This window comes from Chinchilla lanigera, unplaced genomic scaffold, assembly GCF_000276665.1.
Source record: "Chinchilla lanigera isolate Chin_1 unplaced genomic scaffold, ChiLan1.0 scaffold00123, whole genome shotgun sequence".
Classification (NCBI taxonomy): domain Eukaryota; kingdom Metazoa; phylum Chordata; class Mammalia; order Rodentia; family Chinchillidae; genus Chinchilla; species Chinchilla lanigera.
The window spans coordinates 4073698-4089476 of NW_004955524.1; the positions used below are offsets into that span (position 1 = coordinate 4073698).

A 15779-nucleotide genomic window follows, 5' to 3' on the forward strand; every position below is an offset into this window, starting at 1 on the left:
AAAAAAAAAAAAAAAAAAAAAAGAAATCAAAGAAAGAGAACTTCAGGCTAATCTCCCTAATGAACATAGATGCAAAAATTTTCAATAAAATAGTGGCAAGCAGGAATGCAATAAATCATCAAGAAGATTATACACCATGACCAAGTTGGATTCATCCAAGGAATGCAGGTATGGTTCAACATACTCAAAGCAATGCATGTAGAAAACCATGTCAACAGAGCCAAAGACAAAAATTGCATGATCACCTCAATAGTTGCATAAAAATCGTTTCATAAAGTCCAACACTCATTCATCACAAAAAATCTACATAAAAGTGGAATAGATGGTTGTTACCTAAATGTGATAAAAGCCATCTCTGACAAACCAATAACCGACATCATAATAAATGGACAAACCTGAAAGGTTTCAATTTAAATGAGGAACAAGACAAGGATGTCCACTATCACCATTCCTTTTTCAATATACTTCTGGAAACATTAGCCAGAGCAATTACATAGGAGAGAGAAATTAAAGGAACAAGAATAGGAAAGAAAGAAGTTAAATTATCATTATCCCAAGATGACAGCACTTCTAGCATTAATAAGAATACTCAGTAATGTAAGTGGATAAAAGTCAACACTCAAAAATCATAGCTTTCCTGTACACAAGCAGCAAAATCAATGAAAGAGAAATTAAGGAAATCACACCTTTCACAATAGCCCACCACTGCCAGAACAACTTGAACTCTCCTTGGGAGCTCAGCTGAAACCTGGAGAGAGACAGTAGCCTTACCCTACCCCATTCACTGTGGGAAGCAGGCTCTGTCCGGGCAATATCTGAAGCCTCGGTGGACACGACCTGCATTCCCTCCTACTCTTGTAGAAGCCGGGCTGAACCGCAGAGAGTATCAGAACTCCAGCGATCCTCCACCACCCTTCCCACACACCTGGGAGCCAACTGAATGCAAGAAAGGTCGGGAGCTTCTGGGAATGCACCTTGCCGGCACTCACCAGCACAAGAGTTGCAGTGAGCACTGTGGACCTTCAGACTCTCGCCCTGACACTAACACACAATCAAGAGAGTGAGGCTGCACTCCAGGGAGCCTCTGCATCTTCAAAACTGACAAAATGAAGGAGTAACATGCAATCCCAGACCTCCACACCACCTAAAGCAAGTCAGGAGGCATTAACACAGAAAAGCCTGGAAGTCATACACCTGAAATTTCTGAAATGATAACAAGTGAAGTAAAGACATAACTCCATCAGACCATAGAAAACATCAGATCAGAAATGTCTCAGGTGAAAAAAGAAATGAAAAAATAATGAAAGAAATGTTCAGCATATCCGAAGATGACACTGACAAGAAAGTAGAAGAGCATAGACAACTCATGGAAACCTTCAGGGAAAAATATAGCAAAGAATTAGAATATATGAAAGAGATGAAGATAGATATCCAGGAAATTAAAAATTGCATCGAAAGCTGGCAAAACTGCCCGAACAAAGCTGAAGACAGATTTTCAGACTGTGAAGACAGCCTTGCCACTAATGAATGTGAAAGGACGGATGTCTTAAAAACAATAAGGAACGAGGAAATAACAATTCAACAACTGTATGACAAAGCAAAGAAAAACAATGTCAGGGTAATAGCTATTAATGAAACAGCAGGTGTCAACACAAATGGCATACAAGGACTATTTGCAGAAATAATAGCAGAAAATTTCCCAGCCCTAGAAAAAGAATAAAAAATCCAGATAAGTGAAGCATATACAACTCCAGTTAATCATAACCACAATAAATCTACACCTAGACATACAGTGATCAAGATCCCGGACTTTCAATAAAAGCTCAGAATATTAAAGCTGTTAGAGCAAAGAAACAGATCATCTATAAAGGAAAGCCTATCAGAATCATGGAAACCTTCTCAACACAAACCATCAAGGCAAAAAGAGCTTGGAGTGAAGTATTTCAGGTACTGAAAGAAAACAACTTCCAACCCAGACTGATGTACCCTGGAAAACTATCTTTCAAATTTAATGGAGAAATAAATTATTTTCATTATAAAGAACAACTGAAGAAATTCATGAATGCTGAAACTATCCTACAAAGAGAAATGATAGGTATTCTAGAAAGAGATACAACAGACCACAACTTCAAGAACAACAACAGAAAGGAACTACCAAGCAGGGCAAGCAATTAAATAGATGGAAAAAAGAGGATCCAACAACAGGAAATTAGCATGACAAAGACAAACCAGTATATCTCAGTTACAACCATCAATGTAAATGGTCTCAATGCACCAGCCAAAAGAAGCAGACTAGCAGAGTGGATCAGGAAACAAAACCCAACTCTATGCTGTATAAAATAAACACATTTAAGTCAAAAGAAAATTCATAGACTGAAAAGTAAAGGATGGAAAACAATAATCCATGTGACAGAAACCCAGAAAAAAGCAGGTGTAGCTATTCTGTTTGCAGACAACGTGAACTTCAAACCAAGAACAATCAAAAGAGTTAAAGAAGGTCACTACATACTTGTGAGGCAGAAGCTTCAAGAGGAAGAGATAACAATCATAAACATCCATGCACCAAATGCAGGAGCACCCATCTATATAAGACAAATTCTAACAGACATGAAATATGAAATTAGTAGCAACAGAATCATAACAGGGGACTTTAAGACACCATTTTCACAAGAAGATAGATCATCTAGATAAAAAATTGGGAAAGAAACAACAGAATTTAACTGAACTTGTGAACATATGGACTTAGTAGACCTTTACAGAGTGTTCCCCACAACGGCATCAGAATACACATTCTTCTTGGCTAGACAAGGCACCTTCTGTAAAATAGACAATATCCTGGTGCATAGAACATGTTTAAGTAAGTGCAAAGGTATTGAAATTATCCCATATTTACTGTCAGACCATAGTGCATTGAAATTGGAAATTAATGACAAAAGAAAACACAGAGACTCCATAAACGGTTGGAAGTTAAATAACATCTTCCTGAACAACCAGTGGGTCACAGATGAAATCAAAGTAGAGATTAAACACTATTTATATCAAATGAAAATGGAGATACAACCTACAGGAACCTGTGGGATGAGTGAAAGCAGTCCTCAGAAGGAAATTTATAGCAGTGATCTCCCACCTAAGAAAAACACAACAAGCACAAGTAAACAATTTTTTGCTGCACATGAAGTTCCTAGAAAAAGAAGAGCAAGTCAATCCCAGAGCCTAAAGAAGGCAGGAAATTATAAAGCACATTATAAATTATAGCAAAAATTAATGCAATGAAGACTAAAAAAAAAATACATATATTTAATGTATCAAAGAGCTGGCTCTTTGAAATAATAGCAAACCTTATCCAAAAAAGGAAAGAAGAAGCTGAAATACGCCCAATAAGGAATGAAAGGGGTGAAATTACTACAGATCCTAAAGAAATTCAGAAGATCATCAATACCTACTTTGAAAATCTTTACTCTCATAGGATGGAAAACACAGAGGAAATGGACAGATTTCTTGATACATATGAATTCCTAAAGCTGAATGAAGAAGATATAAAAATGCTGAATAACTCTATATCAGTCATCGAAATTGAGAATGTAATTACAAACTTGCCAATGAAGAAAAGCCCGTGTCCTGATGGATTCACAGCTGAATTTTACAAACAATTTAGGGAAGATTTAACACCAATTCTTCTCAAACTCTTTAATGAAATTGAAGGGAAGGAATTCTCCCCAACTCATTGCTGGAGGCAAGTTTTATCTTAATACCTACACCAGAGAAAGACCAAACCAAGAAAGACAACTACATGCCGACCTCCCTAATGAATATAGATGCAAACATACACAATAAAATACTAGCAAACAGAATACAACAAATCATCAAGAAGATTATACACCATGACCAAGTGGGATTCACACCACGAATGCAGGGATGGTTCAACATAGACAAATCAATTAAGGTAATACACCATGTCAACAGAGCCAAGGACAAAAATCACATGATCATCTTCATTGATGCAGAAGAAGCCTTTGATAAAGTTCAACACTCATTCATGAGGAAAGCTCTACAGAAAATAGGAATAAATGGCCTTTACCTCAAGCTGATCAAAGCCATCTATGATAAACCAATGGCTAACATCATACTAAATGATCAAAAATGGAAAGCTTTCACTCTAAAATCAGGAACAAGACAAGGATGTCCACTGTCAACACTCCTATTCAATATAGTTCTGGAAATACTAGCCAAAGCAATGAAACAAGAGAGAGAAATAGAATAAGGATAGGAAAGGAAGAAGTGAAATTATCATTATTCACAGATAACATGATACTCTACATAGAACACCCCAAAAACTCCACCAAGAGACTCATGGATTTAATAACCAAATTCAGTAGTGTAGCTGGATACAAAGTTAACACTCAAGAATCAATAGCATTCCTGTACACAAGTAACAGACTGAGAGAAAAATTAGGCAAAACACACCTTTCACAATGGCATCTAAAAAGATGAAACACTTAGGAATCAATCTAACAAAAGAAGAAAAAGTTCGACACAGTGAAAATTATAGTATCTGAAAAAAGAGATCAAAGAGGACATCAGAAAATGGAAAGATATTCCTTGCTCATGGATAGAAGAATCAACATTGTGAAAATGGCCATCCTCCCAAAATTGTTGTACAGGTTCATTGCAATCCCAGTTGAAATACCATTCGTATACCTCACAGATCTAGAAAGAACACTCCTGAAGTTCATCTGGAACCAGAAGAGGCCTAGAATAGCAAAAGCAATCTTGGAAAACAAAGTAAAGCCAGGAGGCATCACAGTTGCTGACTTAAAATTATATTACAAAGCTACTGTGATAAAATCAGCATGGTACTGGCACAAAACCCTGAAGATCAACAGAACAGATAAGACAATATAGATACAACTACAAACACACTCAGTTGCCTTATCTTCGACAAAGGGACCAAGCATGTTCAATGGAAGGAAGATAGCCTCTTTAATAAATGGTGCTGGACAAATTGGCTTTCTACATGCTGAACACTAAAACTAGACCCATGTCTTTCACCATGCACTAAATTAAAGTCAAAATGGATCAAAGTTCTCAATATTAAAACAGAAACACTAAATTTATTGGAAAAGAAAGTAGGTAAAAATCTTGACCACATTGGGGTAGGCAGGCAGTTCATGAAGAAAAACCAAACTGCAAGAGAAATACTTCAAACAATCAACAACTGGGATATCATGTTATCTAAAAGTTTTTGCACATCTAAAGGAATCAGCAATAAAGGAAAATGAAAACCCATGAATTGGGAAAAAATTTCAGATAACTGCTCCTCGGACAAAGCACTTCTATCTAGGACATAAAAAGAATTTGAAGAAATCAGGCCTCCCAAATCAAAGACCCAATGTAAAAATAAGCATCTGGCATGAATACACATTTCTCTAATGAAGAGATACTAATGGTGAATAAATACATGAAACAATGTTCAGCGTCATTAGTCATTAGAGAAATGGAAATTAAAACAACACTGAGATTTGATCCCACCCCAGAAAGAATGTCTATCATCAAGAAATCAACCAATAACAAATGTTGGAGAGATTGTGGGGAGAATGGAACCCTAGTCCACTTTGATGGGAGTGTAGATTGGTGAAACCACTGTGGAAATCAGTGTGGAGATTCTTCTTTTTTTTTTTTTTTTTGGTTTTTCTCCGGTACCGGGAACCGAACTCACGACCTTGCACTTGCCAGGCAGGCGCTTTTGCCGCTGAGCTAAATCCCCAGCCCCTAGTGTGGAGATTCTTCTCAAAACTAGGATTGGAAGTCCCATTGAACCCAGCTACACCCCTCCTGGGTATTTTCCCAAAAGAATTAAAGACATCATACCACAGCAGTATATATGCACCCTCCTTTAGCAGCACATTTTATTATAGCTAAATCTTGGAAACAACCCAGATGCCCATCGACTGAGGAATGGATAGAAAAGATGTGGTATTTTTATACAGTTGAGTATTACTCAGCTATTAAAAAAGATAAACTCAAGGCTTTTGAAGGTAAATGGATGCAAGTAGAGACCATACTCGTAAGTGAAATAAATCGGACCCAGATGATTAAAGATCATATTGCCTCCTTGGCATAGGAACCTGAGAGACTAGGTTAAACTCAAAACGTAGAATAGATGATAAGAAAGGGAAAGAAATTGCTCAAAGGAAGGAATGACTGGGATGAGGGAAAGAAGAAAAAAAAAAGAAGGAAGAGAAAATATAAACATATACATGAAATGAAGAGTTCATGCCTACAGTTTTTTATGTTCTACTTGATTTTGCATTCTTGTCTCTGGTGATCAGAACAACTGATTTGAAGATAACAATATGCAATGGAATTACAATGGCGAACTCCTACCATCTTGTCTAGTGAAACTCTGTATTATCTCTAATGTTTTACTGAAGAATTAATTTTCTTATTCTCTTTAGTGGTTTGAGCAATCTTTCATTCTTACATCTGGTAATCTGAGCAATATAGTTGAGGATAGCGATAAGTAATGTAACAACCACTGTTGATTAGTGTTATATTTTCTTCAGACCCTGTATCACTTTGAATACTTTTGCTTTGATTTGTTTATGTTCATGACACTGGTATGGTGCTATTGTTCTATTTTTTTTGTCTGTTTGTTTCTCATTTATTACTCTCTTTAAAATTAAAAACAAACAGCCCACCAAAATTATACACTAAGGAGTCAATCTAAGAAAGGAAGTAAAAGATCTATACATTGAAAATTACAGTACTTTGAAAAAGGAGATCAAAGAGAATATCAGAAAATAGAAAGACATCCCTTGCTCATGGATAGGAAGAACCAACATGATGGAAAATGGCTGTACTGTCAAAACTGCTACACAGCTTTAATCCAATTCTGATCAAAGTACCATTATCCTACCTCCCAGATACAGAGAAAACATTCTTAAAATTCACTTGGAAACAGAGGAGACCTAGAATAGTCAAGGCAATCCTTGGCAAAAAAAGGCAAGACAGGACGCATCACAATCTCTGACTTGTAATTACACAACAAAGGTGTTGTGAAAAAATCAGCATGCAACTGCAAAAAAACCTCAAACAAACAAACAAAAAACAAACCACACTTGAGGATCAGCGGAAAAGATGAGAAGATGCAGGCACAACTACAAAAACATTCAGCCACCTGAGGTTTTCAAACCCCCTTGAAAATGGGACAAACATGTCCTCTGAAAGAACAATAATCTGTTTAATATATGGTGGTGGAAGAAGTGGACTTAGAAAGTCCTGGTGACTGAGCAGCACTGTGAATGTCCTAAATGTCTCCACCAGCTAACAAAAAGGAATGGAACTACTGGTAAACACAACATAACACGCTTCAATCTCAGAAGTATGATGCTTAGAGAGTTAGAAGTCTCTGAAGGCCACACACTGTAGGATCCCATTAACAACACTCTTGTGGAGACAGCTGTGAGGGAGAGGAGGTGAGAGATTGATAGGTCAGTGGAGTAGCAAGCTTCTAAACATAAAATGGAAAAGTCAAGGGAAGTTTTGGAGGAAACAAAGTGGCTGTAACTCATTAGTGACAGTTACAGAACTGTGTTCATGTTCTCACAGAATTTACAATCAAGGTCTCAGAAGATGATTTGGGGGGACGATGATTTTTTAAATCTCACAACTGTGCTAAGTTCATGGTGAACGCACAATGCAGTGATCATAAAGAGGAGTTTCTGAACCCAGAACAGCTGTGAGATGTTACAAATTTGAACACAAGGAAAACGACCCCCTTGTCACCTTCATGGACACAAAGGCAGTTTTGTTTTCACAGGCATCATCCTGGACACTGAAGGTGGCGTTCATGAGGCTAGAAGGAGACCTGTGCCCCTGGAAGAAAGAGCACCTGTGAGCCCTGGTCAGGCCAACCCCAGGCTCTGCATCTACATTTGGGCCACCCAGCCAAGCAGGTTGGGCGGCCTGAACTTCTGAGTCTCTAGAATCCTCACGGAAATTAAACTCAACAGATCAACTGTTTTTGCGCGGGGTGAGAATGGGGGAAGTGGGAGAGGAGAACACTGGACAGCGCCTGCTGCACCGGGGTTCCATAGGAGGAATAAGCGCTCACGTTCTCCTACACTGTGGAGGAGCGTGGTTCCCAGTGACCTGCCGCACAGCGTATGAGAACCTAGAACAGACAGAGGCTCTGAACAGAAATGTCAAGAGGGAAGTGTTTATTGCCCCGATTTGATCAGTAACTTCTCTATGCCTGTGTTGAAGTGTTACACTGTACTTGAATAAGATATACCATATGACAGATTAATAAAAATTAAATTACAATTACAAACTCATCAAGACATTTATTGCAAATGAACACATTAGAATTGCATATGTTTGTGGGGTACAAAATGATGTTCTGATAGATGTATGCACTGTATGAGGCTTAAATCAAGCCAGTTAATGCATCCCTCACCTCAAATGCTTATCACTTTTTGTAGTGGGCCCATTTGAAATTCATTCTCAACAATGTTGAAATATCCAGTAATTATGCTCACCACACTTGTTCAGTGGATGTTGAAGTCTTATTCCTCCTGTGCACCTGCAGGTTTGTCCCTTTCACCCCTATTTCTCCACACACACGCATTCCATTCCCCCTTCTATGAGTCCTATTGTTTTAGATTCCACTTCTAAGTGGGAACAGGCAAAGTTTGCTTTTCTGTGCCTGGCTTACTTCTCTTACAATAATGTCCTTCAGGTCTGTCCGTATAGCAACATGTGTCAGCTTTTCTCCTCCTTTAAGGCTGACTAGTGTACCACTGTGTTAGAGTCACATCACCTCTATCTTCCATGATTACAAGAAGGAAATATAAGCAAACAGCAAAATTATTTATTTGAGCAAAAAAACAAGTGTGCAAAAAAGTGATCTAAATGGAAGATTATTTAGCCATAGAAAGAAGAATTTCTGGTACAGGTAGCAGCATGGGTTAATCTTGAAAACATGATGGTAATTGAAAGAAACCAGACATTGCAAGCAAAATATCTAATCATTCTATTTCTAGAAGACATCTAGGATAGACAACTCCATGGAGACAGAGAGGTGATTCATGTTCACCAAGAGCTGTGGGAGGAGAGAATACAGATTGACAGGAATAGTGTTTCATCCCGGGGTGCAAGAAAAGCTCTGGACCGAAGTAGTGACAATTTCTGCACAACATTGTAAATACACTAAATGCTACTTAACTGTATGCTCTGAAATGCTTAAAATGGTTAATTTGATGTGTCTGTTTTGCCAAAATTTAATATTGCCAAAATTAAATACAAAATCAATGGTGCATGATATGTGTAAATTTCAAAGCTAATTTACAAGTTCCTATGTAGTATGGTGACATCATTTTCTGAGGATGATATGAAATGCTGTTGATTTCAACATTTCATAGGTAATCAAGATGTCCAAATTCTGCTCTGCCTGGCTTAACTGTGTGTCACACCTCCCATATCCCTCAGATCAACACCAAAACTTTTGCTGGTAGTCAGCCCAGAAAAGTCTCCCTTTTGAGTAAAGCAATCCTAACGTTGCGTACAGGTTAAGAACATTCTCTTCACAGGTTCCCTTGTAGGCATACCTCACCGTGTGACTAATTTCTGGCCAACATGGATAACCAGAAGTGACAGTGCAGTACAATCTTCAAGGGAAAGACTGTGATGTTTACCTCCCTTTCTCCTCTTCCTGCCAGCTGTACAGTAGATGTGAGGGCAGGAGCTGGAGCAGGAGTATTGAGCAACACAGTGAGAATCTTGTTTTTCTCACTACAGCATTACAGAACCATCAAATAAGGTCTGCCTCATGACAGCCAGATTGTTACAGAACTGGTGTCTATTTTAGGACACCATATTTTCCAGCTTTGTTAAGACTTCAAAAGCACAAACCTGGTGATGTGGCCTCTTGGAAATCCTCAGCCACCAGGACCTTTCCCCAGTACTTATGTATTTAGGGTCCATAGCTGACCCTTCTTGGCAGTGCTGGTCCCATTTATTATAGGGAATCCTATCTTCCTTACATTTGAATGGAACCCTAGCAGGGAAACAAAAGCAACCAAGGCAAACTGTAATCACAAGACAGGAGCAAAAGGTAAGCCTGACTTCATGAGCTCAGTTAATCTCCCGTGTGGCTTCCTCCTCAGGGAGGCTGTGAGGCTTCTCCAGCCTCTCTATGGAGGAGCTAAGAGGAGTTCAGAGCCAAACCTCAACCTCGAGGAGGAGCTCAGACAATCCCCAGTCCTCTATCCGGGCCTGTCCTGTTACCTTCTCACAGCAGGGAGGATGCAAGCTATGACAAATGCTCAGAACCAGGATGTGGAAGAAAACCACTCACTCAGCCAGGCTGCGCCTCACAGGTCCCCACCTGGTAAAGACAAGCTCCTCAGGGGACACAGGGCATCATGGCTGGGTAATGCAGGAGGGGAAGAGGGGCCGGGCCAGCTCCAATCCCTGAGCCCCAAGGCAGCCCCGCCCAGATTTCCGACTGTCCACACAGCCCATCGCTCCGGGGTCCCCTAACCCAGTCCCTGACAGCAGCTGGACACCTTCCTCCCCAAGGGGGCGGCCGTTTCCCCACACTGCGGCCTTTCTGGCCCTCCTGTACCTCAGCTCCAGTCACCACAGGTGTGTTGCTGCACAGATGCAAGCAGGAACCCAGGGGCAGAGTGGGCAGGCAGAAAGGGCATCACTTCCAGGCTCACTGTTCACAAATACAAAAAAGGCTGTGGCTACCGCTCAGAGCAAAGGCCCTGGGACAAACCTCAGTACTTAATAGACGGGCAGGGTCAGGAAGAGATAGAAACATAGATCACTCCAATAACCACATGAAAAAAAAAATATTGAAAAACAGGGCCAGGCGGTGTGGCAAACGCTTATTTCTAGCACTGCTCAGGCTGAGTCAGGAGGGTCCCTTAGAGTTCTAGGTCAGTCTGGGATACAAAGTGAATTCAAGGCCAGCCTGACCTGCACAGTGAGACTCTTTTCAAAGTGAGGAAAAAAAAAATTGAAGCACCGAGACCCAGGGGTCCTGAGCCCAAGAACCCTCACTGACTGCCCCCTGGTGCTGCTGCGGTGTATCCTTACCCCATCCCCGGCCCTGCCAGCACCTCCCCCTGCAGGACAAGGACAAAGACTAAAGTCAGAACTGAACACAGACCCAGGAACCCTGGGAAGGGGGAGAGCATGCTGGTCGGGCAGTCACTGATGCTGCGGTGTTGTCTCGCCCTGCCCAGGTGAGATCTTGGCCGGCCCGGCAGACCTGCTTTCCTCCTGCACCCCAGGAGGCAGGCAGCAGAGACTTCACAGAGCTCCCTTGGAACCCTGCAGGTTCACTGCACTGGGCCAAAACAGCGTTCACAGCCCGATGCCTGCCCTGTGCTGAAAAACAGCTTCCATGTGTCCCTGGTGTGCAGGTGTCTTGAGAAACAGCAGATGCTGCTTCCTGGTGTCCCCAGAGGACCCTGGCTTCCTGCCCTGCCCATGATTGTGTTCTTTTTCCGGATTGCCAGTCTTGGTACTATGAATGACACCAGTACCAAAAGGAATCACCCATGTCAAACCTTGGTAAGGCTGGGATGAGGCTTGGAGGTACAGCAAGCGCTTCGCATGTGTGAGAGCCTGGACTGCATCCCCAGCACTGTACATGCGCACACATGCACAAATTCTGATGTCCCTAAGGATGAGCGGTCATGCACTAATGCCTTTATCAGATCCCGTCACAGGAGGTTAGGACCACAGCACTCACATCAGATCCTTATTCAAGAGCCCCTCCCCCACTCACAACCCCAACCAAGGCCTTTGTTTCTGAACACCTTAGGTGGACATTCTGTCTTTGTCCTTAGAAGTCACACTGCAGAGCCCGTTGCATAAGCCTATGGCACATGCTGTCTGGGCTGCTGTCACTGTCAAGGCAGGCTGGCGTGGCAGGGGTGGTGTGGCCCAGCAGGAGAAGGAGGAGAGGCCCACCTGCGCTGTAGGCCTCTCACTGGCGGCACTTCACACAGGCAGCTGAGGGGGCAGAAGGTGAGGAGCCCAGGGCCGAAACTTGGGGCAACAAAGAGACAGGACCATAGGTGGCCTGGTGTCCCAGAAGAGATTTAGGGACAGGAAAAGTGTGGGAGGATAAGAAAGGAGAAATCTGCACCATGGGGGTCTAAGTACCCATCAAGTGTTCATGGTGGTGCCTCAGTGTGGTGTGTTCACCCCACCAAGGGGAAGGAGACAGGGAGCTTCCTGTGCTTTCTTTAGCCTTCTGTAAATTGGAAACTGTTTTAATTTAAAGTCAGTATTATGTTGACACATAGTGTTGCTACATAGACCAGGCCGGACTTGAACAAGGTATGTAGGTCAGGCTGGATTTGAAATCATGATCCTCACAACTCAACCTCCCGCAAGTTATTTCTAAACATATAGAGTGGTAATCGCTGTCAGGCTGAGCTTATATCCCATGCCCCAAAGAGGGAGAGACTTCTGTTTGTTTTTTGAGACAAGTTCTTGCCACGTAGTTCAAGCTGACCTTGAATTCATTATGCTGCCCAGGAAGAAGTGGAACTCACAGTGAACCCTCTTGCCTCAGCCGCCCTATTGCTGAGATTACAGGCATATGCCACCATGCCAAGCATGAGAAACCCTGGTCTGCGGTGATTGGGTGGGCCCAATGCAAAGTCCTTACCTTTGGACCACTGAACCGTGCTACGTGGTGCCTCCTAAAACTTGTTCCCTGAAACCACACTCCCCAAGTGTGTGTGTAGGTGTTTGGGGGAACACATACTTTCACCAACTTTCAGCAGGGAAGAAGGAAAACTATAGCCTCAGAGGGTCAGGCAATGAATGGAAGGAACAAGAGGTGGGTAGCATGGGAAGGGTCAGCCCATGGGGCTTGCACTTGACCTGCACATAGGCTGCAGTCCCACGGCCATTGCAGTTTGTAGCCTCTCTGGCTGTTGCTAGTCTAGGGTCTCCCACGATGCTCCATGTTGGTCCAAGGATGCCCATGGTTTTGCCTGAGGTGGGTCCTGCCTGCTGTCACTTCCCCTGGTGGGGTGGGAGCTCAGCCACCCTGAAGAACAAACTCAGAAGGCAGACCACAGCCCCAAAGCAAGGCATGGCGGGAGCACCCCCACTCTGCCTATGGCACAGATGAGGCCTCACCGAGGTCAACAATCAGAAGATACTCGGGAGGCAGGAGACACTAGGAATTTGCCTGTGACATTATTTTCATTGTCACATCGTGGGTGGAAGAGCACCTGCCCAGGAAAAGCCACCTGGAAAAGCAGAATGTGACTTAGGTGGAAATATGGTCATTACAGATGGCCAGAGTGCAGATGAGGTCACCCCGGGTTGCAGTGGGCCCTAAATTCTATGTGTGGTGCTGTCATACGAAGGCACACACCAAGTGTGGTGGACACACTTGCAGTCCCTGCCATTTGGGAGGCTGAGGCAGGAATCCAAAAGGAGTGGGTGTGTGGATATAGCTCAGTGTGAACAGGGAGAGAGAGGCAGACAGACCCAGACATGGACACAGACACAGACAACAAAGACACAGATACAGACTCATACATAGACGACAAAGACACAGACACAGATGACAAAGACACACACAGATCTAGCTCAGCGTCAACAGAAACAGAAACAGACAGACAGACAGACACAGAGACAGAGACAGTCAGACAAGGACGGGCAGAGATGGGTGCAGTGCTGCTGCAGTGTCTGTGGACTCCAACACCCAGAAAAGCAGGGAGGAGCTTTCTCTACAAGAGTGTGGCCCAGCGACAACTTGGTTTCAGACTTCTGCTCTCCAGACCTAGGGGATGATCCATTTCTTTGTGGTACCTGGAGCCCAGCAAATTGCAAAGCATGTCCCCCCTGCTGAGGTGCTGAGGCTGTCTTATGGGGTGTGCGCTCTGCCCTCCACGAGTGCATGCAACTTGTCTTCTCCAGGACTTGTGACCAAGGCAGTTCCCATAGGGGTGCTTCCCCCTCCCCGGTGCACTGGCTCTTCCCACTTGGGGTCCAGGCCTGTGCACACGCCACTCTACAGGACACAGTAAAAGGGAAGTGAGAATCTGGTAGCACCAGGAGAAACCAGAAATTCAAGTTGTTCATAAAACTTCCAGGTCTTGCAGTAGATATCCCACCCACCCCCATTCTCTTCCCAAAGGAAAAGTGGAGCTGCATGTGGGAAGCTACTTTTTCTAGGGTTTCTAGTTGGCTGGAGTTATGGCATGTATTGAGATGTTCCCCCAAAGCCTCACATGCTCATAGGTGGGGCTTCAAAACTGTGTCGGTATCTCATATATGTGCTGTTGGGATTACAGGTGTGTTTTGGGATTACCCACTCATTGGTTTAGCATAGTTTACATGAATATATTTACAAACTGCAATAATATAAAATATCATTGTTTTAAATATGTATACTTTTATAGTATTAACTTTGCATAAAATTTGTCACCTGTGTGCAAGTGTATTTTTATGTTGTTGTATAGATAGTAAATTGTGCACAGTCAGTAGCTTTTTACTCAGTATGTGGCCTGCATTCCCTGCCCTTGGTCGAGTCTTGGCTCTAGGGGTAAGCAGCAATTGTGAATAAGGACACAGGACAGAACCACCCAGATGACACACCCAGGAGCAAAATGGACAAGTGCCAGACTCAAGACCATGCAGCAGGAGGAACAACGAAATGACAAGGGACAGAGTGAGATGGGAAGAGAGAAGTACAGAAAATGTGGGGAAACTGTATTACTGCAGACATTAAGGACATCACCACTTGATCTCTGTGTGCAGATGTTATCTGAATACTGCTTTGATGACACACACTTAACAAGAGGAAGTTTGAACACTGACCGATAATTAAATATTAACAACTGGTAGGAATTTGTGCTCGGTAGAACAAAAGTGAAGCCCAGAAAGCAGGTGCACATGCTTATCCCAAAATAGGAAATTATTTTCTAACTCCCAGAAAACTCATTTTTGGCGAGACTCTTATGCCCTTCAAGGTTTCTGTGCCTCAAGGCAGGGGACAGAGAGTACGATACACAAGAAATCCTGAGAGCTCCCAGACTCCATAGGCAAAGTCTGTTGCAGATGAATTCTACCCAGTAAGTAGAGCAGAGGACACTGCATGTTGAAGAGTGTTGAGAGGGATACATGATCTCTGAATCTCAATGGAATTCATGGTGTAATGAGGTTCGAGAAACAGTGCGTAACTGACCTTTGTCTTGCTGCATGGAAGTAGCAGTGTAAATGGCAGGTGCACCGGGGACAATTAAAGAAAATAACGCTGTCTGGGTGTCCCTTGATCTTGAAAGCTATCCTGTCAGGATGCGCACTGAAAAACCGACTGTTACACACTTGTCCAATGAAGGAGGCCACAGAGGTCTAAAATGCCCTTTAGGGAAAGTTGAAACATGGGATCCTCTCAGAATTCAAAAACATACACACACACAACAGAGAACGAACCGTGAGGGAGAAAATCTGCCCTATATGATAAACACACCCTACCTGTAGCATCCAGCTAGTATGGGGTTTGTCAAATAAAAGAGAATGATGGGTACAGCTCCAAGGTGCAAAGGGGAAGGAAAGCCTTGATGAGAGCTCCTTGGTGTGCTCATGAGCACTTAAAGAGATGCGCTATCACGGAGGTGTCACACATGGTTCTTGAGGTGGTGCCTATGTGATTCCCCTCCAATTATTCCTGAATTACAAGCAGGGGAAACGTGAGGAAAGCTGTCAGGGCAGACTTGAGATTTTGGGGCTGA

The 15779-nt window shown here is 42.7% G+C and overlaps 1 protein-coding gene across 1 annotated transcript in view; it reads left to right on the top strand.

The window, feature by feature from the left end:
• The first annotated feature begins 11205 nt into the window (after positions 1-11205).
• LOC102015341 (vomeronasal type-2 receptor 116-like) overlaps positions 11206-15779 on the top strand; it is a 131480-nt gene continuing 126906 nt past the window's right edge. The window contains exons 1-2 of the mRNA XM_013507204.1: positions 11206-11255; positions 11436-11586. Coding sequence (XP_013362658.1) covers positions 11206-11255; positions 11436-11586 — 201 coding nt within the window. The remainder of the gene's footprint in view (positions 11256-11435; positions 11587-15779) is intronic.